The sequence below is a fragment of the Pecten maximus genome, chromosome 1 (assembly GCF_902652985.1).
Source record: "Pecten maximus chromosome 1, xPecMax1.1, whole genome shotgun sequence".
Lineage (NCBI taxonomy): Eukaryota > Metazoa > Mollusca > Bivalvia > Pectinida > Pectinidae > Pecten > Pecten maximus.
The window spans coordinates 5,499,382-5,524,749 of NC_047015.1; the positions used below are offsets into that span (position 1 = coordinate 5,499,382).

At 33.6% G+C, this 25,368-nt stretch overlaps 1 protein-coding gene across 11 annotated transcripts in view; it reads left to right on the forward strand.

Annotated features, from left to right (window-relative positions):
- LOC117323077 (glutamine--fructose-6-phosphate aminotransferase [isomerizing] 2-like) overlaps window positions 1-25,368 on the forward strand; it is a 103,447-nt gene that overhangs the window by 20,606 nt on the left and 57,473 nt on the right. For 10 of the 11 annotated variants that reach the window (XR_004531649.1, XR_004531648.1, XM_033878117.1 and 7 more), the window contains exons 2-7: window positions 3,512-3,619; window positions 8,225-8,323; window positions 8,439-8,564; window positions 9,802-9,860; window positions 15,287-15,421; window positions 20,178-20,239. Coding sequence is in view for 9 of the 11 variants with exons in the window: in XM_033878117.1 (XP_033734008.1) it covers window positions 3,512-3,619; window positions 8,225-8,323; window positions 8,439-8,564; window positions 9,802-9,860; window positions 15,287-15,421; window positions 20,178-20,239 (589 nt within the window). In the remaining 2 variants the exon portion in view is untranslated. Of the gene's footprint in view, window positions 1-2,330; window positions 2,423-3,511; window positions 3,620-8,224; window positions 8,324-8,438; window positions 8,565-9,801; window positions 9,861-15,286; window positions 15,422-20,177; window positions 20,240-25,368 lie in introns of those variants that run through there. The other variant, XM_033878094.1, reaches the window with a different exon arrangement.

Consider the following 25,368-nt stretch of genomic DNA (forward strand, 5'->3'; position numbering starts at 1 on the left):
TCAGTCACAGTACCCTACACCAGACTGACTGTATATACCTCAGTCACAGTACCCTACACCAGACTGGCTGTATATACCTCAGTCACAGTACCCTACATCAGACTGGCTGTATATACCTCAGTCACAGTACCCTACATCAGACTGGCTGTATATACCTCAGTCACAGTACCCTACACCAGACTGGCTGTATATACCTCAGTCACAGTACCCTACACCAGACTGGCTGTATATACCTCAGTCACAGTACCCTACACCAGACTGGCTGTATATACCTCAGTCACAGTACCCTACACCAGACTGGCTGTATATACCTCAGTCACAGTACCCTACACCAGACTGACTGTATATACCTCAGTCACAGTACCCTACACCAGACTGACTGTATATACCTCAGTCACAGTACCCTACACCAGACTGACTGTATATACCTCAGTCACAGTACCCTACACCAGACTGGCTGTATATACCTCAGTCACAGTACCCTACACCAGACTGACTGTATATACCTCAGTCACAGTACCCTACACCAGACTGGCTGTATATACCTCAGTCACAGTACCCTACACCAGACTGACTGTATATACCTCAGTCACAGTACCCTACATCAGACTGGCTGTATACCTCAGTCACAGTACCCTACACCAGACTGGCTGTATACCTCAGTCACAGTACCCTACACCAGACTGACTGTATATACCTCAGTCACAGTACCCTACACCAGACTGGCTGTATACCTCAGTCACAGTACCCTACACCAGACTGGCTGTATATACCTCAGTCACAGTACCCTACACCAGACTGGCTGTATACCTCAGTCACAGTACCCTACACCAGACTGGCTGTATACCTCAGTCACAGTACCCTACACCAGACTGGCTGTATATACCTCAGTCACAGTACCCTACACCAGACTGGCTGTATATACCTCAGTCACAGTACCCTACACCAGACTGGCTGTATATACCTCAGTCACAGTACCCTACACCAGACTGACTGTATATACCTCAGTCACAGTACCCTACACCAGACTGGCTGTATATACCTCAGTCACAGTACCCTACACCAGACTGACTGTATATACCTCAGTCACAGTACCCTACATCAGACTGGCTGTATACCTCAGTCACAGTACCCTACACCAGACTGGCTGTATACCTCAGTCACAGTACCCTACATCAGACTGGCTGTATACCTCAGTCACAGTACCCTACACCAGACTGGCTGTATACCTCAGTCACAGTACCCTACACCAGACTGGCTGTATACCTCAGTCACAGTACCCTACACCAGACTGGCTGTATATACCTCAGTCACAGTACCCTACACCAGACTGGCTGTATATACCTCAGTCACAGTACCCTACACCAGACTGGCTGTATACCTCAGTCACAGTACCCTACACCAGACTGACTGTATATACCTCAGTCACAGTACCCTACACCAGACTGGCTGTATATACCTCAGTCACAGTACCCTACACCAGACTGACTGTATATACCTCAGTTACAGTACCCTACACCAGACTGACTGTATATACCTCAGTCACAGTACCCTACACCAGACTGGCTGTATATACCTCAGTTACAGTACCCTACACCAGACTGGCTGTATATACCTCAGTCACAGTACCCTACACCAGACTGGCTGTATACCTCAGTCATAGTATTCTGTATCATTTAAGTATTTTTTTGGTGCCTTGATATTGTGATCACTATTCCTTTTTGCTTGGAATTTTGGTTTTATTCCCAGAAATGAAGTGGATATGCTGCTTTAATATCTACCAAAGATAAAGTTTCTATTTTCAATTTGATTAAAAGCATACCTTTTAAAATTACACTTAAACTCTGTGTTCTAGTCAAAGGTCTTTGGCTGTAATGTGTAAAATCATACTGTTATTTATATTTAAGATCTGGTTTTTATCAAATTGACGGTGCATTAATATGCTCAATCTGTAATATTAACAGAATTGATAATGTTTCTGAGTACGGTATACGGTGTGTTAATCTATTACCATACATTTCTCGGTTTGTTCTACTGTGCTGTACTGAAGGTAAATTTCATTATTCATAAAAGAAGAGAAATGATCAACTATTTAGTTGTGACCCTTTCAGTAAAACATATGAACCAGAGACAAAATGAGTTGGTATTGTCGGTGTATTCGTCTCTGGTTGGTGTGCACTCAACCTGCAGGGATATTTTTTTGAGGTATTTTGTCGTTGAACAGATAAAGGTATTTTACTTCCTAGTTCGTCTACCTTGACACCACTAACATGCACCATGTGATAGATCAATTGTTCTGCTGGAGATTAAAACCTTTTATTACAAGGTTTATACATATAGACTTACACGGTTGCTGTGGGATCCATGTATACAATATATGGAAAGTTAAATCCTCTGTGATTGTTAACTGAAAATATGGTCGGTAGTTGTTTGTAGTATTGCCTATTGTCTGATTTAAGATATATGCAGTATTAAAAAATAGACTTTTATTTGTATGAAATTTAACTGGAGGTTTCAGAAGTGCTGGGTCCAGGACGTTTTAAGATGAAAACAATTGTTTCACTTCATTTATTATATGATTATCTCATATGCTGATGAAACTGGATAGGCATGGTTGTTAGTGTCAGTAATCCATGAGTGGATTTATCAGCCCACCATCATCAGATGGTGCGCTATTCAAATCGCCCTGCGTCCTTTGTCTGTCATCTGTCTGTCGTCCGTCTGTTGTTTGTCTGTCGTCCGTCTGTCATCCGTCTGTCATGCATCTGTCCATCCATAAACAATCCTTGTTATCGCCATTTCTTGAAAAGTACTGGAGGAATAATCCTCAAACTTCATGTATAGGTTCCCCTTGGTCCCTAATTGTGCTTTTTGAATTTAGATTTTTGATCAGAAAAACAAAATGGGAGATTGGCAACAATCTTTGATTTTGAGAATTGATGTTTGTTATCACTATTTCTTGAAAAGAACTGGAGGGATATTCCTTAAACTTCACATGTAGGTTCCACTTGTTCATGTTATCAGATTAGTAAGAGGAAAAATAGAGAGAAGGGAAAACTAGAGAGAAGATCAGTCTGTCATAGAACTAATTCATTGGTTGGTGCCAAAATCCCTTTGGGATCTCTTGTATTACGTATTAGATAATCATGAGTGAACCTTTTTCTGTAGATGATCAAAATGTGTAAATCAGATGTAGACAATAACATGACACAAAAAACAGAAATGGGCAGCGAAATTTATAGACTTAATTTACAGTAAAATAATCAGGTTTTTGCAGTAGCATAATTAGGTTTTACAGTAGCATAATTAGGTTTTACAGTGACATAATTAGATTTTACAGTGACATAATTAGATTTTACAGGCAACAAGATATGATTTTACAGGTAGAAGTATTGAGTAAATAGATTTTACAGGTAACGGCTAGTATTGCGAATAATTTAGAATTTTCGAGTAATTAGATAATTGAATGGTAGTATTATTTTTTTAATGGATATGATTTGTTTTTCCCCAGGAATTTTTGCATATCTCAACTACCTAGTTCCTGTCACTAGAAAGGAAATACTTGCGATTCTGATTAATGGATTGAAACGTTTAGAATACAGAGGATATGATTCTGCAGGTAAGACTTTCTATTGATGTATCTGTGTGTACCTGTAATCACAGGTAAGACTAATCTACCCATTACTTATGTACCTGTGTGTACCAGTGATCACAGGTAAGACTAATCTACCCATTACTTATGTACCTGTGTGTACCAGTGATCACAGGTAAGACTAATCTACCTATTACTTATGTACCTGTGTGTGATCACAGGTAAGACTAATGTACCTATTACTTATCTACCCATTATTTATGTACCTGTGTGTACCAGTGATCACAGGTAAGACTAATCTACCTATTACTTATGTACCTGTGTGTACCTGTTATCACAGGTAAGACTAATCTACCTATTACTTATGTACCTGTGTGTACCAGTAATCACATGTAAGACTAATCTACCCATTATTTATGTACCTGTGTTTACCTGTTATCACAGGTAAGACTAATCTACCCATTACTTATGTACCTGTGTGTACCTGTGATCACAGGTAAGACTTATCTACCTATTACTTATGAGAACAACTAAAGTCATATTTCTTAAACTTCACATTTCGATTCTCCTTGGTCCCTGATTGTTACCATTCAATTTTGATTTGGACAATAATGCCAACAGGCAGCCATCTTGGATTTTGTCAGTTGAAATTTGTTATCACTATTTCTCACAAAGTTATTTTTAGATCTTTCTTAGGCTTCATATGACAGCTTTCTTTGTTATTAAGGGGAGAAAGAAGGGAGAGTAGAGAAAAGTCTTGCATAGTTCCCATCAAAAACCATTCTAGAGTGGGCACAACATATCCTTCTGGGATATATCTTACGTAGCTATATATATGATCACAGCTGAGTACATAGTATAGACTGTCAGTCGTTATGTGATGTGTGATTTTACATGATTTGGGTGTGTTAATAATTTAGTTTAACACTTGGACAAAGGAAATTAAGACATGCATTAATTACTTATGCAAAACTTGTTATTTGTAAACCAGTCATTAACTAGATATAGGTATACAATATGTATGTGGACAATTGTCTGTATATATACAGCTTTAATTGTGTGGGATTTGTTCTCTGTCGTATTGATATCTTATGTTGATCATTAAATGTATGCATTTAAAGATTGAATAGCTGACATCTAGTTTTTTCATGTATTTATCTTGCAACCTGAACTTTGAACTACTACAGTCAGAATACACCTGCAAAAGCTTCTTCATAATCACAATGATGTAAATATTACAACTGAAATATGACAAAATGATAACTGAGTATTAATTGTACCCATCAAGAATATATCTGCATTTTCCCTGGACAGAAATAGATTTTGTGGTAAAACTCATTTACAATATTTATTTTTGTTAGTGTGTAACAAACTTTAGATCTATACACATACAAGAAAGCTTCTCAATTAATGCTTCTAGCGACCTCTCCCTCTCCTCTCCTGCTGATATGAATAACTTCTCTGCATCTACATTGTGAGCAAATGGATACCACTCATATTTGCATCCATATTTGTCTGGTGGCATTGTCAGGGAGTGGGAATTCAAAATTGTACAAATAGTGGGGCTGCCCCCCTGGAGACCAGACTGCTGAGGGCCTAAGGAGTGGGACCAAAAGGGATCAATTTGGTTAAATTGCTATAAATGACTTCTGCTCTGAAATTAGGCAATATCTATCACTCATATTAGTATTGAACGAACGTTTCATGCAGTGTACACTACAAACTTTGTCTCAATGTATGTTTCACTACTCTGAATATGACATAATATGATATGAGTTTAATTTTGTACCCATCAAAATATTGCTGAGCTATTTCTCCCTACAAATGTTTGTGGTAAAATCCATTGGACATATTCATTGTTTCATTGTGGTGATACCAACCTTAGATCTACACATCCAGAAGGTTCTCAATTGATCTTACCCTCTCCCTCTCCTCTCCTGAACTAAGAATAATACTTCTCTGTTCCTAATTGTGCAAATGGATACCACTCATATTTGCATCCATATTTGTCTTGCATTCTCATGGAGTGGATTCAAATTGTACCAAATAGTAGCCCCCCTGGGACCAACTCTGCAGGCCTAAGAGTGACCTAAAGGGATCATATTCTCATTTTACATAAATACTTCTGTCTAATTAGGAATATCTCTCACTCTATTACTGAAATAATCCGCCCTTGGGTGACCGATATCTCAATTTTCAATTGTGCGCTTGACCTCCAGGGACCTTAGGGGCCAAGCCAGAAGGAGTTTAATTGATATAAATGACTTCTTCTTTGAAACTAAGAAATAAATATTACTCATATTTGCCTTTTTATATATTGCCTTTGCAAGATGGGCGACACAATATAGTATTATACTTATGTCTCATTCTTGTTTCATATCTCATGAAACAAGGTGAGCGATACAGCCCCCTGGGTCTCTTCTTAAATATACACCAGCCTAGGTGACCTATACTCTCCACTTTTACACTAATATACAGTCTGACCTTGTAAGGTGACCTATATCCTCCACTTTTACACTTATATACAGTCTGACCTTGTAAGGTGACCTATATTCTCCACTTTTACACTAATATACAGTCTGTCCTAATAAGGTGACCTATACTCTCCACTTTTACACTGATATACAGTCTGACCTTGTAAGGTGACCTATACTCTCCACTTTTACACTAATATACAGTCTGGCCTAGTAAGGTGACCTATACTCTCCACTTTTACACTAATATACAGTCTGACCTTGTAAGGTGACCTATACTCTCCACTTTTACACTAATATACAGTCTGACCTTGTAAGGTGTCCTATACTCTCCACTTTTACACTAATATACAGTCTGAGCTAGTAAGGTGACCTATACTCTCCACTTTTACACTAATATACAGTCTGACCTTGTAAAGGTGACCTATATCCTCAACTTTTACACTAATATACAGCCTGACCTTGTAAGGTGACCTATACTCTCCACTTTTACACTAATATACAGTCTGACCTTGCAAGGTGACCTATACTCTCCACTTTTACATTAATATACAGTCTGACCTTGTAAGGTGACCTATACTCTCCACTTTTACACTAATATACAGTCTGACCTTGCAAGGTGACCTATACTCTCCACTTTTACATTAATATACAGTCTGACCTAGTAAGGTGACCTATATCCTCCACTTTTACACTAATATGCAGTCTGACCTTGTAAGGTGACCTGTACTCTCCACTTTTACACTAATATACAGTCTGACCTTGTAAGGTGACCTACACTCTCCACTTTTACACTAATATACAGTCTGACCTTGCAAGGTGACCTACACTCTCCACTTTTACATTAATATACAGTCTGACCTTGTAAGGTGACCTATACTCTCCACTTTTACACTAATATACAGTCTGACCTTGTAAGGTGACCTATACTCTCCACTTTTACACTAATATACAGTCTGACCTTGTAAAGGTGACCTATATCCTCCACTTTTACACTAATATACAGTCTGACCTTGTAAGGTGACCTATATACAGTCTGGCCTAGAAAGGTGACCTATACTCTCCACTTTTACACTAATATACAGTCTGACCTTGTAAGGTGACCTATACTCTCCACTTTTACACTAATATACAGTCTGACCTAGTAGGGTGACCTATACTCTCCACTTTTACACTAATATACAGTCTGACCTTGTAAGGTGACCTATACTCTCCACTTTTACACTAATATACAGTCAGGCCTAGTAAGGTGACCTATACTCTCCACTTTTACACTAATATACAGTCTGACCTTGTAAGGTGACCTATACTCTCCACTTTTACACTAATATACAGTCTGGCCTAGTTAGGTGACCTATACTCTCCACTTTTACACTTATATACAGTCTGACCTTGTAAGGTGACCTATACTCTCCACTTTTACACTAATATACAGTCTGAGCTAGTAAGGTGACCTACACTCTCCACTTTTACACTGATATACAGTCTGACCTTGTAAGGTGACCTATACTCCACTTTTATACTAATATACAGTCTGACCTAGTAAGGTGACCTATACTCTCCACTTTTACACTAATATACAGTCTGACCTTGTAAGGTGACCTATACTTTCCACTTTTACACTAATATACAGTCTGACCTTGTAAGGTGACCTATACTCTCCACTTTTACACTAATATACAGTCTGTCCTAGTTAGGTGACCTATACTCTCCACTTTTACACTGATATACAGTCTGAGCTAGTCAGGTGACCTATATCCTCCACTTTTACACTAATATACAGTCTGGCCTAGTAAGGTGACCTACACTCTCCACTTTTACACCAATATACAGTCTGAGCTAGTAAGGTGACCTACACTCTCCACTTTTACACCAATATACAGTCTGAGCTAGTCAGGTGACCTATATCCTCCACTTTTACACCAATATACAGTCTGACCTTGTAAGGTGACCTACACTCTCCACTTTTACACCAATATACAGTCTGACCTTGTAAGGTGACCTACACTCTCCACTTTTACACCAATATACAGTCTGAGCTTGCAAGGTGACCTATACCCTCCACTTTTATTTATGTACTTAAACAAAGCTACAATAAAGGTTCTAAACATTAGAAAATTTGCTAATTATATTGACTTAACAAAATATTCTTTTGTAGGAGTTGCTTTTGAAGGCAGTGACTGTGGAGACGAAAAATGTACGATTCGTATGATAAGACAGAAAGGCAAGGTTCAGGCTCTTCGAGAGGAGGTGGAAAGTAAGTATGTTAATGTCAGATATTGTCTGTACTTAAATTACCTCAGGTCATTACCAAACAATTGAAAAATATGTAAAATTCAAAACATGTTTTAAAGATTGTTCTATTGTTCCAGGTTGTTCCGACCTGAAATTTGACAGAGAGTACAATATCCATATTGGTATTGCTCACACTCGCTGGGCTACACACGGAGAGCCAAGTGCTATAAACAGTCATCCACAGAGGTCCAACTCTGACAATGGTGAGTATTCACTCCGTAAAGGTCCAACTCCGACAATGGTGAGTATTCACTCCGTAAAAGTCCAACTCTGACAATGGTGAGCATTCACTCCGTAAAGGTCCAACTCCGACAATGGTGAGTATAAGGTGAAAATCAAAAAAGTGAAATTGGATCTTAAGTTGCTCAGACAATATCACCATTGTGTTCAACTCTAGTGCCACAACAGGCTAGCTGCTTTTCTTCAATTCTTAGCCTTTAGTTAGCATACATCCTTGGTCCATCATCCATCCATTAACAATCCTTTTTATTGCTATTTCTTGAGAAGTACTGGAAGGCTAATCTCAAATTTGATTTGTAGCTTCCTCTTGGTCCCTAGTTGTGCCTATTTAATTTTGAGTCTGATCGTGAAAATAAAATGGCTGACAGACAGACTTTGACATTTAAAGTTTGTTGTTTCTTTTTCTTCATAAGTACTTGAAGGGTATTTCTAAAACAAAACTTTTATAAAATGGTCAAGAGGAAAAGTTTAGTGTTTCTTTGAACTGATAAAGATTATTCAATGGTGTACAAGTACCGAGATCCCTCGCGGATCTATACTGTCAACAGACTTACATTTCCAAACTTTAACAGATAATCACATTTATAAATTGGGGCACCTACATTATGTGTTGCAGAAATGGTGTATTGAAAGTATAATAAAGACCAGTCATAATTTAGCACCTATTCATTTCGAACTTCCTCTTTGAGTGTGGAAAATTCATCTTTTAATTATATAGAGGAACAATTTTATTAAGTTCAACCCAATTTATATAAAAATGAAGCAGATTTATATACATTGTATTGTGGAAATCCAGGATATAATCTTCTTGTGTATATTGTTTAAACGAATGCATACATAATGTGTGTGAGTACTAATAAAAATATAGGAGTGTGAGATTTGAGAAGGTGATATGAAGATTCCTAGAATTAGTGTTCTAAACATTGGAACCAGTAAAGATATTCTGATCTCTTCATGCCTTACTGAACATAAGGCCAGCCACCCGGATATATCCTTAAACAAAACTCATCGTGTACACATAAAACAGACAAGTTTTTGCTGGTATGACAAAGCTGAAATCCCATACATATAAATTATACCTTGTATAGGTCTGAGGCCGTTTCACTGTGATGTATAATATATCAAATAATAGCATTTTTATTTGCTCATGACTCGTCCTCTAATTTATACGTTGTATTGATATTTATGTTCTCATTCCAGAATTCGTCGTCGTACACAATGGTATCATCACAAACTACAAAGATGTCAAATCATTTCTGGTAAGGCGTTAGTTATATGTCTCTCCAGATATATATATATATATATACTGTATATAAACATTATCTGGTGAAGAGTTATATGTCCCTCCAGATATACAGTATATAAACATTATCTAGTGAGGAGTTATATATCCCTCCAGATATACAGTATATAAACATTATCTAGTGAGGAGTTATATATCCCTCCAGATATACAGTATATAAACATTATCTAGTGAGGAGTTATATATCCCTCCAGATATACAGTATATAAACATTATCTAGTGAGGAGTTATATATCCCTCCAGATATACAGTATATAAACATTATCTAGTGAGGAGTTATATGTCCCTCCAGATATACTGTATATAAACATTATCTAGTGAGGAGTTATATATCCCTCCAGATATACTGTATATAAGCATTATCTAGTGAGGAGTTATATGTCCCTCCAGATATACAGTATATAAACATTATCTAGTGAGGAGTTATATGTCCCTCCAGATATACTGTATATAAACATTATCTGGTGAGGAGTTATATATCCCTCCAGATATACTGTATATAAACATTATCTGGTGAGGAGTTATATGTCCCTACAGATATACTGTATATAAACATTATCTGGTGAGGAGTTATATATCCCTCCAGATATACAGTATATAAACATTATCTTGTGAGGAGTTATATATCCCTACAGATATACTGTATATAAACATTATCTAGTGAGGAGTTATATGTCCCTCCAGATATACTGTATATAAACATTATCTAGTGAGAGTTATATGTCCCTCCAGATATACAGTATATAAACATTATCTAGTGAGGAGTTATATGTCCCTCCAGATATACAGTATATAAACATTATCTAGTGAGGAGTTATATGTCCCTCCAGATATATATAGACAAAAAAAATGTAAGAGTGTGAGATTTGAGAAGGTGATATGAAGATTCCTAGAATTAGTGTTCTAAACATTGGAACCAGTAAGGATATTCTGATCAGTCTCTTCATGCCTTACTGAACATAAGGCCAGCCACCCGGATACGTCCTTAAACAAAACTCATTGTGTACACAGTATAGATTTGAATTCGTATCCATGTATGTTAATACATTGCGATCTAGGTATTCATAGATAATATATATATATACTGTATATAAATATTATCTGGTTAGGAGTTATATATCCCTCCAGATATACAGTATATAAACATTATCTGGTGAGGAGTTATATATCCCTCCAGATATACTGTATATAAACATTATCTAGTGAGGAGTTATATCCCTCCAGATATACTGTATATAAACATTATCTAGTGAGGAGTTATATATCCCTCCAGATATACAATATATAAACATTATCTAGTGAGGAGTTATATATCCCTCCAGATATACAGTATATAAACATTATCTGGTGAGGAGTTATATATCCCTACAGATATACAGTATATAAACATTATCTGGTGAGGAGTTATATATCCCTCCAGATATACAGTATATAAACATTATCTGGTGAGGAGTTAAATGTCCCTACAGATATACAGTATATAAACATTATCTAGTGAGAGTTATATGTCCCTCCAGATATACAGTATATAAACATTATCTAGTGAGGAGTTATATGTCCCTCCAGATATACAGTATATAAACATTATCTGGTGAGGAGTTATATGTCCCTCCAGATATACAGTATATAAACATTATCTAGTGAGGAGTTATATGTCCCTCCAGATATACTGTATATAAACATTATCTGGTGAGGAGTTATATGTCCCTCCAGATATACAGTATATAAACATTATCTGGTGAGGAGTTATATGTCCCTCCAGATATACAGTATATAAACATTATCTAGTGAGGAGTTATATGTCCCTCCAGATATACAGTATATAAACATTATCTTGTGAGGAGTTATATGTCCCTCCAGATATACAGTATATAAACATTATCTAGTGAGGAGTTATATGTCCCTCCAGATATACAGTATATAAACATTATCTTGTGAGGAGTTATATGTCCCTACAGATATACAGTATATAAACATTATCTAGTGAGGAGTTATATATCCCTACAGATATACAGTATATAAACATTATCTAGTGAGGAGTTATATGTCCCTCCAGATATACTGTATATAAACATTATCTAGTGAGAGTTATATGTCCCTCCAGATATACAGTATATAAACATTATCTAGTGAGGAGTTATATGTCCCTCCAGATATATATAGACAAAAAAAATGTAAGAGTGTGAGATTTGAGAAGGTGATATGAAGATTCCTAGAATTAGTGTTCTAAACATTGGAACCAGTAAGGATATTCTGATCAGTCTCTTCATGCCTTACTGAACATAAGGCCAGCCACCCGGATACGTCCTTAAACAAAACTCATTGTGTACACAGTATAGATTTGAATTCGTATCCATGTATGTAAATACATTGCGATCTAGGTATTCAAAGATAAAATATATATATACTGTATATAAATATTATCTGGTTGAAGTTATATATCCCTCCAGATATACAGTATATAAACATTATCTGGTGAGGAGTTATATGTCCCTCCAGATATACAGTATATAAACATTATCTTGTGAGGAGTTATATATCCCTCCAGATATACTGTATATAAACATTATCTAGTGAGGAGTTATATCCCTCCAGATATACTGTATATAAACATTATCTAGTGAGGAGTTATATGTCCCTCCAGATATACTGTATATAAACATTATCTGGTGAGAGTTATATATCCCTCCAGATATACAGTATATAAACATTATCTGGTGAGGAGTTATATATCCCTCCAGATATACAGTATATAAACATTATCTAGTGAGGAGTTATATATCCCTACAGATATACAGTATATAAACATTATCTGGTGAGGAGTTATATGTCCCTCCAGATATACAGTATATAAACATTATCTAGTGAGAGTTATATGTCCCTACAGATATACTGTATATAAACATTATCTGGTGAGGAGTTATATGTCCCTCCAGATATACAGTATATAAACATTATCTGGTGAGGAGTTATATGTCCCTACAGATATACAGTATATAAACATTATCTGGTGAGGAGTTATATGTCCCTCCAGATATACAGTATATAAACATTATCTGGTGAGGAGTTATATGTCCCTACAGATATACAGTATATAAACATTATCTAGTGAGGAGTTATATGTCCCTCCAGATATACAGTATATAAACATTATCTGGTGAGGAGTTATATGTCCCTACAGATATACAGTATATAAACATTATCTAGTGAGGAGTTATATATCCCTCCAGATATACTGTATATAAACATTATCTAGTGAGAGTTATATATCCCTCCAGATATACTGTATATAAACATTATCTGGTGAGGAGTTATATGTCCCTCCAGATATACAGTATATAAACATTATCTGGTGAGGAGTTATATATCCCTCCAGATATACAGTATATAAACATTATCTAGTGAGGAGTTATATCCCTCCAGATATACAGTATATAAACATTATCTGGTGAGGAGTTATATATCCCTCCAGATATACTGTATATAAACATTATCTGGTGAGGAGTTATATGTCCCTACAGATATACAGTATATAAACATTATCTAGTGAGGAGTTATATGTCCCTCCAGATATACAGTATATAAACATTATCTAGTGAGAGTTATATATCCCTCCAGATATACTGTATATAAACATTATCTGGTGAGAGTTATATGTCCCTACAGATATACTACATATAAACATTATCTGGTGAGGAGTTATATATCCCTCCAGATATACAGTATATAAACATTATCTAGTGAGGAGTTATATCCCTCCAGATATACTGTATATAAACATTATCTTGTGAGGAGTTATATATCCCTCCAGATATACTGTATATAAACATTATCTGGTGAGGAGTTATATATCCCTACAGATATACAGTATATAAACATTATCTTGTGAGGAGTTAAATGTCCCTACAGATATACAGTATATAAACATTATCTAGTGAGGAGTTATATATCCCTACAGATATACTGTATATAAACATTATCTAGTGAGGAGTTATATGTCCCTACAGATATACAGTATATAAACATTATCTAGTGAGGAGTTATATATCCCTACAGATATACTGTATATAAACATTATCTAGTGAGAGTTATATATCCCTCCAGATATACAGTATATAAACATTATCTTGTGAGGAGTTATATATCCCTCCAGATATACAGTATATAAACATTATCTAGTGAGGAGTTATATGTCCCTCCAGATATACAGTATATAAACATTATCTTGTGAGGAGTTATATGTCCCTCCAGATATACAGTATATAAACATTATCTTGTGAGGAGTTATATGTCCCTCCAGATATATATATATATATATATATACTGTATATAAACATTATCTAGTGAGGAGTTATATGTCCCTCCAGATATACAGTATATAAACATTATCTTGTGAGGAGTTATATGTCCCTCCAGATATACAGTATATAAACATTATCTTGTGAGGAGTTATATGTCCCTCCAGATATACTGTATATAAACATTATCTGGTTAGGCGTTAGTTGCATGTTTGTTCAGACGCATACACTAGTAAGTAAAAATTATCCATTGCTGGCTCAATATTTTAGCTATAAGTTACATAGTATGGAATTCAAAGATAATCCTTTTTGTGTCGCCTGCAAAAAGCAGAACTCAACTTCCCTTAGGCTGATAACACAAACTTCATGCAGACCTTCCTTACCAAAAGTGCATGCTTTGTATTACTTTTCAGGTCTCAAAGTCAAAGGTCAAGGTCACTGTTACTAAAAATAGAACATTTATTTTCATGCTATAATTTAAGTTCTCTTGGGGTGATCAAACTCAAGCTTCATGAAGATCTTCCTTAGGAAAAGTGCTGGCTTTGGACTGCTTCTCAGGTCCAAAGATCAAACGTCAAGGTCACTTACTAAAAATAGAAAATTTGTTTCCTTGTGATAACGCAAGTTCCTTTAAGTCCATCAAAATCAATTTTTATGTGGTTTTTCCTCACCACAAGTGCTTGCATGGGATTGTTTTTTTGCTAGTCCAAAGGTCAAGGTCACTTACCATAAATAAAAAATCTATTACCATGCAGTAACTCCATTTCTGTTGGGCCGATCAATGTCAAACTTCTGGAGGTGCCCATTTACTGAAAGCTTCTGCTCTGTATTGCTGAATTTTGAGCATATTTGAGTGGTGCTGGTCTTGCTGACTTTTAACATTATTTCTTGAAGTGAAAAATGTATCCTTTTCTTCGTCATCACCCAACTTGCTGCGCAGGCGACACATCCAATGCACACTTCCGTGGAATTCTTATTGATATTTGAGGTGACTTTAACCTCTTAATATACATTGTATATTTTGCATGTAGTGTAAATAAGTGCAATGTTTGAAGAAAGATTAATAACTTATTTCTTTTGGCAGCAATCAAAAGGTTTCGAATTTGAGTCGGAGACTGATACCGAGGTGATAGCTAAACTTGTACAGCATGTGTTCAACTGTCACAAAGCAGAAAGTCTGACATTCCGTGAGTGTGTGGAGATGGCTATACAACAATTGGTCAGTACCATTTCTAACAATCCATGTCATTTAACTGTGGAAATGAATGATAATGATTAAAAATGGGAGGGATACACACATAATGGGGAGGGGTTAGAGGGTAAAAATGGGAGGGATACACACATAATGGGGAGGGGTTAGAGGGTAAAAATGGGAGGGATACACACATAATGGGGAGGGGTTAGAGGGTAAAAATGGGAGGGATACACACATAATGGGGAGGGGTTAGAGGGTAAAAATGGGAGCGATACACACATAATGGGGAGGGGTTAGAGGGTAAAAATGGGAGGGATACACACATAATGGGGAGGGGTTAGAGGGTAAAAATGGGAGGGATACACACATAATGGGGAGGTGTTAGAGGGTAAAAATGGGAGGGATACACACATAATGGGGAGGGGTTAGAGGGAAATTCACACAACAATCTGATTACAAATATTGTTTGATGTACTGTATTGTACAGTTGTTTACGACAGTTGAAAATGGGTGAACTTACTATAGCTTGTATGAACTGTCGGGGTTTATTGGGAAGTATAAAATGGATAGATGTTTTTTACTTTGGAAGAAATCAGACCTAACATGTTTTGATATTAATTGATACTCACTGTCTTATTGTAACAAAACTGTACATTTTCAGCCATGGCAAGATAACGGTATCACAAAGATGGCAGATGTAATTGATAATGATAATTGATAATAAAGTTAGCAAATTAAGTTCTATAGCATCTGTAACTATGGTAACAATATGTTTCAAGAAACAGATGATATCAGACTTATCAGATCTCTTGTCAAACAAGCTAAGAACTTCTATTATCAGATATCTTGTCTAACAAGCTAAGAACTTCTATTATCAGATCTCTTGTCAAACAAGCTAAGAACTTCTATTATCTGATCTCTTGTCTAACAAGCTAAGAACTTCTATTATCTGATCTCTTGTCTAACAAGCTAAGAACCTCTATTATCAGATATCTTGTCTAACAAGCTAAGAACTTCTATTATCTGATCTCTTGTCTAACAAGCTAAGAACTTCTATTATCAGATCTCTGGTCTAACAAGCTAAGAACTTCTATTATCAGATATCTTGTCAAACAAGCGAAGAACTTCTATTATCAGATCTCTTGTCTAACAAGCTAAGAACTTCTATTATCAGATATCTTGTCTAACAAGCTAAGACCTTCTATTATCAGATATCTTGTCTAACAAGCTAAGAACTTCTATTATCAGATATCTTGTCTAACAAGCTAAGAACTTCTATTATCTGATCTCTTGTCTAACAAGCTAAGAACTTCTATTATCAGATATCTTTTCTAACAAGCTAAGACCTTCTATTATCAGATATCTTGTCAAACAAGCTAAGAACTTCTATTATCAGATCTCTTGTCTAACAAGCTAAGAACTTCTATTATTAGATATCTTGTCTAACAAGCTCAGAACTTCTATTATCAGATCTCTTGTCAAACAAGCTAAGAACTTCTATTATCAGATATCTTGTCTAACAAGCTCAGAACTTCTATTATCAGATATCATGTCTAACAAGCTTAGACATTCTATTATCAGATCTCTTGTCTAACAAGCTCAGAACTTCTATTATCAGATATCATGTCTAACAAGCTAAGACCTTCTATTATCATATATCTTTTCTAACAAGCTGAGAACTTCTATTATCAGATATCTTGTCTAACAAGCTAAGAACTTCTATTATTTGATTTCTTGTCTAACAAGCTAAGAACTTCTATTATCAGATATCTTGTCTAACAAGCTAAGAACTTCTATTATCTGATCTCTTGTCTAACAAGCTAAGAACTTCTATTTATCAGATCTCTTGTCTAACAAGCTAAGAACTTCTATTATCAGATCTCTGGTCTAACAAGCTTAGACATTCTATTATCAGATCTCTTGTCAAACAAGCTAAGACCTTCTATTATCAGATATCGTGTCGAACAAGCTTAGACCTTCTATTATCAGATCTCTTGTCTAACAAGCTAAGACCTTCTATTATCAGATATCTTTTCTAACAAGCTAAGACCTTCTATTACCAGATCTCTTGTCTAACAAGCTAAGAACTTTTATTATCAGATATCTTGTCTAACAAGCTAAGAACTTCTTTATCAGATATCTTGTCAAACAATCTAAGAACTTCTTTTATCAGATATCTTGTCAAACAAGCTAAGACCTTCTATTATCTGATCTCTTGTCAAACAAGCTAAGAACTTTTATTATCAGATTTCTTGTCAAACAAGCTAAGAACTTCTATTATCAGATATCTTGTCTAACAAGCTAAGACCTTCTATTATCAGATATCTTGTCTAACAAGCTAAGACCTTCTATTACCAGATCTCTTGTCTAACAAGCTAAGAACTTTTATTATCAGATATCTTGTCTAACAAGCTAAGAACTTCTTTATCAGATATCTTGTCAAACAATCTAAGAACTTCTATTATTAGATATCTTGTCAAACAAGCTAAGACCTTCTATTATCAGATATCTTGTCAAACAAGCTTAGAACTTCCATTATCAGATATCTTGTCTAACAAGCTATGAACATCTATTATCAGATATCTTGTCAAACAAGCTAAGAACTTCTATTATCAGATCTCTTGTCTAACAAGCTAAGAACTTCTATTATCAGATCTCTTGTCTAACAAGCTAAGAACTTCTATTATCAGATCTCTTGTCTAACAAGCTAAGAACCTCTATTATCAGATCTCTTGTCTAACAAGCTAAGAACTTCTATTATCAGATATCTTATCTAACAAGCTAAGAACTTCCATTATCAGATCTCTTGTCAAACAAGCTAAGAACTTCTATTATCAGATATCTTATCAAACAAGCTTAGACCTTCTATTATCAAATATCTTGTCTAACAAGCTAATAACTTCTATTATCAGATCTCTTGTCAAACAAGCTAAGAACTTCTATTATCAGATATCTTGTCTAACAAGCTAATAACTTCTATTATCAGATATCTTGTCAAACAAGCTAAGAACTTCTATTATCAGATTTCTTGTCTAACAAGCTAAGAACGTCTATTATCAGATATCTTGTCTAACAAGCTAAGAACTTCTATTATCTGATCTCTTGTCTAACAAGCTAAGAACTTCTATTATCAGATCTCTTGTCTAACAAGCTAAGAACTTCTATTATCAGATATCTTGTCAAACAAGCTTAGAACTTCTATTATCAGATCTCTTGTCTAACAAGCTAAGAACTTCTATTATCAGATCTCTTGTCAAACAAGCTAAGAACTTCTATTATCAGATCTCTTGTCTAACAAGCTAAGAACTTCTATTATCAGATCTCTTGTCTAACAAGCTTAGACCTTCTATTATCAGATCTCTTGTCTAACAAGCTTAGAACTTCTATTATCAGCTAGATCTCTTGTCAAACAAGCTAAAACCTATTCAGAATTCTGTTCACCTGTTCTCTCTATAAACCTCAAACACAGCAAAATAAAAAAATATCTTCATAAAAAAAATCAAGTCATCATGAAAATATCACATTCTGTATATAGCACTATAATGATACAAGTTTACAGCTCACTGAAGTCATGTCTGTCATTAACTGTTTCCTAATATTTACTTTGCTGATTTTAATGCGGCGGTGATCATCAAAGATGACTACTGGTATGAATTGGGTCTGATTATTTATCAAGCCCATGATCTGGAGTAGACAACACACATTATTGTAATCCCTTTTGTCAGTCAGGGCTTTGTGGGAGAGGTGTGAAATCTCTCTGGGGATGTCAATTACATTGCAAACGGTCCATGAAAAAAGTTTGATACATCAAAAACTTTGATTTGGAAAACTTTGAATCATGCATAGGTTTGTTAGCAATGTTTTATAGTGAGGAAATTCAGGACCAAACAAAAAGTTTGATACAGCGAGAAATCAAATCAATGAAGTTTGAATCATGGAGGTTTGACTGTAGATGTTTTTGCTACTACTTTTCACATCAATATGTAAACTGATACTTTTGTATGAATGAGGGATCTGATTTCACTCCTTTTGTCAGATTCCATTTATTACTGTAGAATTATACCACACACAAATATCATGATACCATCCACATCTAAAACTCAACCAACCAACAAAAAGCATGATGTTTTTCTTACTGTAACCATGACATTTTCAATATATCACCCTTTCAATTATGTGGACACTGGGACACATTCACTTTTGCAGAATAGTGTTATTTTTTGAAGTACTGAGATCATTTGGCTGTTCTGAAGTAGGTAGTAATCTTGCTGTGCTGTACACTCGTATATACATTTTGTGGTCTTGAATTAAACAACTATTGTATAAATAGAGTATTTCTCTTTCTTTGTTTATTAGGCTTTCGTTAGGTTAATAACTAAATGTATTAATGTTGGCATGTGTTATTAGTATAAAATCTAGAACAATATTTCTCTTTCTTTGTTTATTAGGCTTTCGTTAGGTTAGTAACTAAATGTATTAATGTTGGCATGTGTTATTAGTATAAAATCTAGAACAACTTTCAGGAAAACTCTTTAAAATATAGCTAAATATCATATATACATACATATGAAAATACTTTTTGGCTCACGCTATCCAAAGGGTTCATGGGTTTTTCTTTCAACTACTATATATATTACCCTTACTTTATCTTATTGTATTTCTGTGTTCTCTCTGTCTTGATAAAGGGGCAGATTGCCCAGACAATTTGACATTTTTCATTGTCTACACTGTTAGAATGACTTCTTTGCCCAAAATATATACTTGTATATTTTCTCTTCAGGAAGGAGCATTTGCCTTGTGCTTGATGAGCATAAATTACCCAGGGGAATGTATAGCTACAAGGTAAGTCAATCACAAACAACCCTGGGGAATGTAGGTAAATCACAAACTAACCCGGGGAATGTATAGCTACAAGGTAAGTCAATCACAAACTACCCTGGGGAATGTAGGTAAATCACAAACTACCCTGGGGAATGTAGGTAAATCACAAACTACCCTGGGGAATGTAGGTAAATCACAAACTACCCTGGGGAATGTAGGTAAATCACAAACTACCCTGGGGAATGTAGGTAAATCACAAACTACCCTGGGGGATGTAGGTAAATCACAAACTACCCAGGGGAATGCAGGTAAATCACAAACTACCCTGGGGAATGTAGGTAAATCACAAACTACCCAGGGGGATGTAGGTAAATCACAAACTACCCAGGGGAATGTAGGTAAATCACAAACTACCCAGGGGAATGTATAGCTACAAGGTAAGTCAATCACACACTACCCTGGGGAATGTAGGTAAATCACAAACTACCCTGGGGAATGTAGGTAAATCACAAACTACCCAGGGGAATGTAGGTAAATCACAAACTACCCTGGGGAATGTAGGTAAATCACAAACTACCCTGGGGAATGTAGGTAAATAACAAACTACCCTGGGGAATGTAGGTAAATCACAAACTACCCAGGGGAATGTAGGTAAATAACAAACTACCCTGGGGAATGTAGGTAAATCACAAACTACCCAGGGGAATGTAGGTAAATCACAAACTACCCTGGGGAATGTAGGTAAATAACAAACTACCCTGGGGAATGTAGGTAAATCACAAACTACCCTGGGGAATGTAGGTAAATAACAAACTACCCTGGGGAATGTAGGTAAATCACAAACTACCCAGGGGAACATGAAGTGTTTTATATAAACTACAGATTAACATTAAGTGTTTTATATAAACTACAGATTAATATTAAGAGTTTTATATAAACTACAGGTTAACATTAAATGTTTTATATAAACTACAGGTTAACATTAAATGTTTTATATAAACTACAGGTTAACAAACTGTTTAAATAAACTACAGGTTAACATTAAATGTTTTATATAAACTACAGGTTAACATTAAGTGTTTCATATAAACTAAAGGTTAACATAAAATGTTTTATATAAACTACAGGTTAACATAAACTGTTTAAATAAACTACAGGTTAACATTAAATGTTTTATATAAACTACAGGTTAACATAAACTGTTTAAATAAACTACAGGTTAACATAAACTGTTTAAATAAACTACAGGTTAACATTAAATGTTTTATATAAACTACAGATTAATATTAAGAGTTTTATATAAACTACAGGTTAACATTCCTGGTTTTATATAAACTACAGGTTAACATTAAGTGTTTTATATAAACTACAGGTTAACATTAAATGTTTTATATAAACTACAGATTAATATTAAGTGTTTCATATAAACTACAGGTTAACAAACTGTTTAAATAAACTACAGGTTAACATTAAATGTTTTATATAAACTACAGGTTAACATTAAATGTTTTATATAAACTACAGATTAACATAAAGTGTTTTATATAAACTACAAATTAACATAAAGTGTTTCATATAAACTACAGGTTAACATAAACTGTTTTATATAAACTACAGATTAACATTAAGTGTTTTATATAAACTACAGGTTAACATAAACTGTTTAAATAAACTACAGATTAACATTAAATGTTTTATATAAACTACAGATTAACATAAAGTGTTTTATATAAACTACAGATTAACATAAAGTGTTTCATATAAACTACAGGTTAACATAAACTGTTTAAATAAACTACAGATTAACATTAAGTGTTTATATAAATTACAGGTTAACATTAAGTGTTTTATATAAACTACAGGTTAACATAAACTGTTTAAATAAACTACAGATTAACATTAAGTGTTTATATAAATTACAGGTTAACATTAAGTGTTTTATATAAACTACAGGTTAACAAGTGTTTTATATAAACTACAGATTAACATAAACTGTTTAAATAAACTACAGGTTAACATTAAGTGTTGTATATAAACTACAGGTTAACATAAACTGTTTAAATAAACTACAGATTAACATTAAGTGTTTATATAAACTACAGGTTAACATTAAGTGTTTTATATAAACTACAGGTTAACATTAAATGTTTTATATAAACTACAGATTAACATTAAGTGTTTGATATAAACTACAGATTAACATTAAGTGTTTTATATAAACTACAGGTTAACATTAAATGTTTTATATAAACTACAGGTTAACAAGTGTTTTATATAAATTACAGGTTAACATTCAGTGTTTAAATAAACTACAGGTTAACATTCAGTGTTTTATATAAACTACAGGTTAACAAGTGTTTAAATAAACTACAGGTTAACATTCAGTGTTTTATATAAACTACAGGTTAACATAAAGTGTTTAAATAAACTACAGGTTAACATAAACTGTTTAAATAAACTACAGGTTAACATTAAGTGTTGTATATAAACTACAGGTTAACATAAACTGTTTAAATAAACTACAGGTTAACATTAAGTGTTGTATATAAACTACAGGTTAACATAAAGTGTTTAAATAAACTACAGGTTAACATTCAGTGTTTTATATAAACTACAGGTTAACATTCCTGGTTTTATATAAACTACAGGTTAACATTAAGTGTTTTATATAAACTACAGGTTAACATAAAGTGTTTAAATAAACTACAGGTTAACATAAACTGTTTAAATAAACTACAGGTTAACATTAAGTGTTGTATATAAACTACAGGTTAACATAAAGTGTTTAAATAAACTACAGGTTAACATTCAGTGTTTTATATAAACTACAGGTTAACATTCCTGGTTTTATATAAACTACAGGTTAACATTAAGTGTTTTATATAAACTACAGGTTAACATAAAGTGTTTAAATAAACTACAGGTTAACAAACTGTTTAAATAAACTACAGGTTAACATTAAGTGTTGTATATAAACTACAGGTTAACATAAAGTGTTTAAATAAACTACAGGTTAACATTCAGTGTTTTATATAAACTACAGGTTAACATTAAGTGTTTTATATAAACTACAGGTTAACATAAACTGTTTAAATAAACTACAGATTAACATTAAGTGTTTTATATAAACTACAGGTTAACATTAAGTGTTTTATATAAACTACAGGTTAACATAAAGTGTTTAAATAAACTACAGGTTAACATAAACTGTTTAAATAAACTACAGGTTAACATTAAGTGTTTTATATAAACTACAGGTTAACATAAACTGTTTAAATAAACTACAGATTAACATTAAATGTTTTATATAAACTACAGATTAACATGAAGTGTTTTATATAAACTACAGATTAACATAAAGTGTTTCATATAAACTACAGGTTAACATAAACTGTTTAAATAAACTACAGATTAACATTAAGTGTTTATATAAATTACAGGTTAACATTAAGTGTTTTATATAAACTACAGGTTAACATAAACTGTTTAAATAAACTACAGATTAACATTAAGTGTTTATATAAATTACAGGTTAACATTAAGTGTTTTATATAAACTACAGGTTAACATAAACTGTTTAAATAAACTACAGATTAACATTAAGTGTTTTATATAAACTACAGGTTAACAAAGTGTTTTATATAAACTACAGGTTAACATAAAGTGTTTAAATAAACTACAGGTTAACATAAACTGTTTAAATAAACTACAGGTTAACATTAAGTGTTGTATATAAACTACAGGTTAACATAAAGTGTTTAAATAAACTACAGGTTAACATTCAGTGTTTTATATAAACTACAGGTTAACATTCCTGGTTTTATATAAACTACAGGTTAACATTAAGTGTTTTATATAAACTACAGGTTAACATAAAGTGTTTAAATAAACTACAGGTTAACATAAACTGTTTAAATAAACTACAGGTTAACATTAAGTGTTGTATATAAACTACAGGTTAACATAAAGTGTTTAAATAAACTACAGGTTAACATTCAGTGTTTTATATAAACTACAGGTTAACATTAAGTGTTTTATATAAACTACAGGTTAACACAAACTGTTTAAATAAACTACAGATTAACATTAAGTGTTTTATATAAACTACAGGTTAACATTAAGTGTTTTATATAAACTACAGGTTAACATAAAGTGTTTAAATAAACTACAGGTTAACATAAACTGTTTAAATAAACTACAGGTTAACATTAAGTGTTTTATATAAACTACAGGTTAACATAAACTGTTTAAATAAACTACAGGTTAACATTAAGTGTTTTATATAAACTACAGATTAACATTAAGTGTTTTATATAAACTACAGGTTAACATTAAATGTTTTATATAAACTACAGATTAACATTAAGTGTTTGATATAAACTACAGGTTAACATTAAATGTTTTATATAAACTACAGGTTAACATAAAGTGTTTAAATAAACTACAGGTTAACATTAAATGTTAACATTCCTGGTTTTATATAAACTACAGATTAACATTCCTGGTTTTATATAAACCACAGGTTAACATTACTGGTTTTATATAAACCACAGGTTAACATTCCTGGTTTTATATAAACCACAGATTAACATAACATGTTTTATATAATGTACTGAATGCATGGCAGAAGTCACAGGTTTAAAATTTGATTTGATTCAATGGTTGAGATGTTTAATGAAAATATGTATTAATATTCTGAAAACTGTTACGATAGTTGTTTGCGTGCAATTATTAATGACCCTGACATCCTGTTTGACAGTTTTATTTTGCAAGTCAACAATCCGTGTTGAATATTGTTTATCCCTAAAGGTATCATTGATAAGTAGATCTTGTGTAATGTAGGTGTAACAGTGATGTACAGGTGTACGTCAGCACCATCATACATTATAAACCTTCGTCAGAAATGATCAGCCGCATACAGGATGTTAGTGTTTTACGTACAGCTTCAAAGGTCATTTATCATGATAATACAGGTGTTATTATACTATATTGTATAAAGTGTTCATGTCCCAGAATAATGAGTTGTACACTCCCATATATACATACACTCTTCGTATATTAGATTTGGTACTTAGATCATTTTCATTGTTAGAAATGTATGATTGTATTAAAGTGCTTTCCTTGGAAAGTTATTGTCAGTATTCTTGTGA